The sequence below is a fragment of the Carlito syrichta genome, unplaced genomic scaffold (genome assembly GCF_000164805.1).
Source record: "Carlito syrichta isolate Samal-C Ts95f unplaced genomic scaffold, Tarsius_syrichta-2.0.1 Scaffold315987, whole genome shotgun sequence".
NCBI classification, from domain to species: Eukaryota; Metazoa; Chordata; class Mammalia; order Primates; family Tarsiidae; genus Carlito; species Carlito syrichta.
In genome coordinates this window covers 242,189-243,913 of record NW_007260083.1, presented here as the reverse complement: position 1 = coordinate 243,913, position 1,725 = coordinate 242,189, and the positions used below count along the sequence as shown (strand labels likewise).

Below are 1,725 nucleotides of genomic sequence, written 5' to 3'. Positions count from 1 at the left end.
AAAAAAAAAAAAAAGGCCAGATGAGGTGAGGTTCGTGGAGGGGATTAAGGTCTCATTCTGCATCTCCCACTTCTTTCTAGGCACCGTTTACAGCTTGTATTGCCTTGGCTGGGCCTCCTTCCCCCACAAGAAGTGAGACCAAGACGTGTAGAGGACCTGGCAGACTTGGACAAGCACTAATAAATACTGGCCTCAGTGTGTGTGTGCATGTATGTGCACCCCGCTCCCCCAAGCCCCTCCTCCCACCAGCTGGAACCTCTGCCCTGTGGACTTCCCGTTGCCCAGTCCTTGGCCCCTGATGCTAGACCAGGGACACTCCCGGCATATCGCTGCCCCTCAACCCTCTGCTGAGAACCCCAAACAGCACCCCTAGGTTGGGACAGGGTCTCTGTATCAGGGGCCTCTCCCTACAGGGGCCCAAGTAGGAAGGAATATTATGAGTTTGGCCTATGACACAAGAGGCAGAGGCAATGAAGACGGGAGATTGACTCGGGACTGACGCTACAAGTGGGTACGGCCTTGGGGGACAAGCAGGGGTGGCATGAGAACTTCCAGCAGCGTGGGCTCTGGAAGCAGAAGCAGCGATCACCTGGGCTTCTGGGTTCCAGTCTAAGCCTCCACAGGATCTGTGGGAATCTCAGTAAGAACAGAGCTACAGCTCAACTGGAACCCAAGGAGAAACAAGATGCAGATAAGAAAACAACTAGAAGACACACAGATCTAGCCCTGGGGAAAGACCCATCACCCCACCGCACTCCCTACGGCCCAGAGCCCAAGCCATCCTTCACCTTTTGGAAGAGAAGGCAGATCCCAGAGAGCAGCAACTGGGGTACATTTATTTCCTCCTAGGCCTGGCAGGCTGGGGCAGAATACAGACAAAGGCACTGGGGCATGTGGGCCTGGAATGGCCTGGAGTTTGGCTGCCTGGGTGGTAACTCTAAGTGGGTGTGCCAGGGTGTGCAGAGACTCAGTCGTGCTCCCAGGAGAGAGGGCCCTCGGGGCACGGGAGCAACATAAATGTTGGGTTTGGCACAGATACAGGAGAGAGAGATGGAGTAGGTATAAGATGGGTGTGATGGGGGTGGGGTGACCCCTGGGCAGAGCATGTTGGAGTGTCTTCAAGCCGGGGTAACTCAGGACTTGGCGTGTTGGGGCATGCTGTCCTGGATGTTGACTCTGAAGCAGGGTGCCAAGGGCTGGGAAAACGAAGGGCCTGGGCGTCAGCAGGACCCACAAGGGTGTGACTGCGGACAGGATCAGCCCTGGGAGAGATCGAGGCACCAAAGTGACTCCGATAGCGAGGCGGAGGGGGCAGGTCCAGGGTTCCCATTCAGGAATACATCGTCAGCTGCAGCCACTAAGGAGTGGAAGGCACAGAGAGTGAGAAGCAGGGAACCCCAAAGAGCAGGCCCTCTCTGCCCTCACCCAGGGGTTGCTGGGAAAACAGGAGTGCAAAGGGCTGAGGGGTAGGGTTCCCCAGGCACTCACACCCAAGACAGAGCTGCTTACCTCCTGGATGTTCACCTGGATTTGTCCAGTGCCATCTTTGTCAAGAGATTTGAAGGCACCTGGAGAAGGAGAAGGGAAGGTTTGAGAGGAGGGAGGGGAAAAGACTGGCTTTTATTTTTATTTGTATTTTTCTTTGAGTTGGAGCCTCACTCTGTCACCCAGACTGGAGTGCAGTGGCCGCTCCCGGCCACCGCAGCCTCGACCTGCTGGGCTCCG

The 1,725-nt window shown here is 56.2% G+C and overlaps 2 protein-coding genes across 4 annotated transcripts in view; one reads left to right on the top strand and one right to left on the bottom strand.

Moving 5' to 3' along the window:
* Positions 1 to 198, top strand: part of COX7AH (cytochrome c oxidase subunit 7A1, mitochondrial) — a 1,654-nt gene extending 1,456 nt beyond the window's left edge. The window contains exon 4 of the mRNA XM_008073644.1: positions 81 to 198. Coding sequence (XP_008071835.1) covers positions 81 to 136 — 56 coding nt within the window. The 3' untranslated portion in view covers positions 137 to 198. The remainder of the gene's footprint in view (positions 1 to 80) is intronic.
* CAPNS1 (calpain small subunit 1) overlaps positions 1 to 1,725 on the bottom strand; it is a 9,074-nt gene that overhangs the window by 373 nt on the left and 6,976 nt on the right. The window contains exons 9-10 of one of the 3 annotated variants that reach the window (XR_002481296.1): positions 1,510 to 1,568; positions 1,214 to 1,357 (exon numbers count right to left, since the gene is read on the bottom strand). Coding sequence is in view for 2 of the 3 variants with exons in the window: in XM_021706764.1 (XP_021562439.1) it covers positions 1,331 to 1,357; positions 1,510 to 1,568 (86 nt within the window). In the remaining variant the exon portion in view is untranslated. Of the gene's footprint in view, positions 1 to 812; positions 1,358 to 1,509; positions 1,569 to 1,725 lie in introns of those variants that run through there. The other 2 variants (XM_021706764.1, XM_021706765.1) reach the window with 2 other exon arrangements.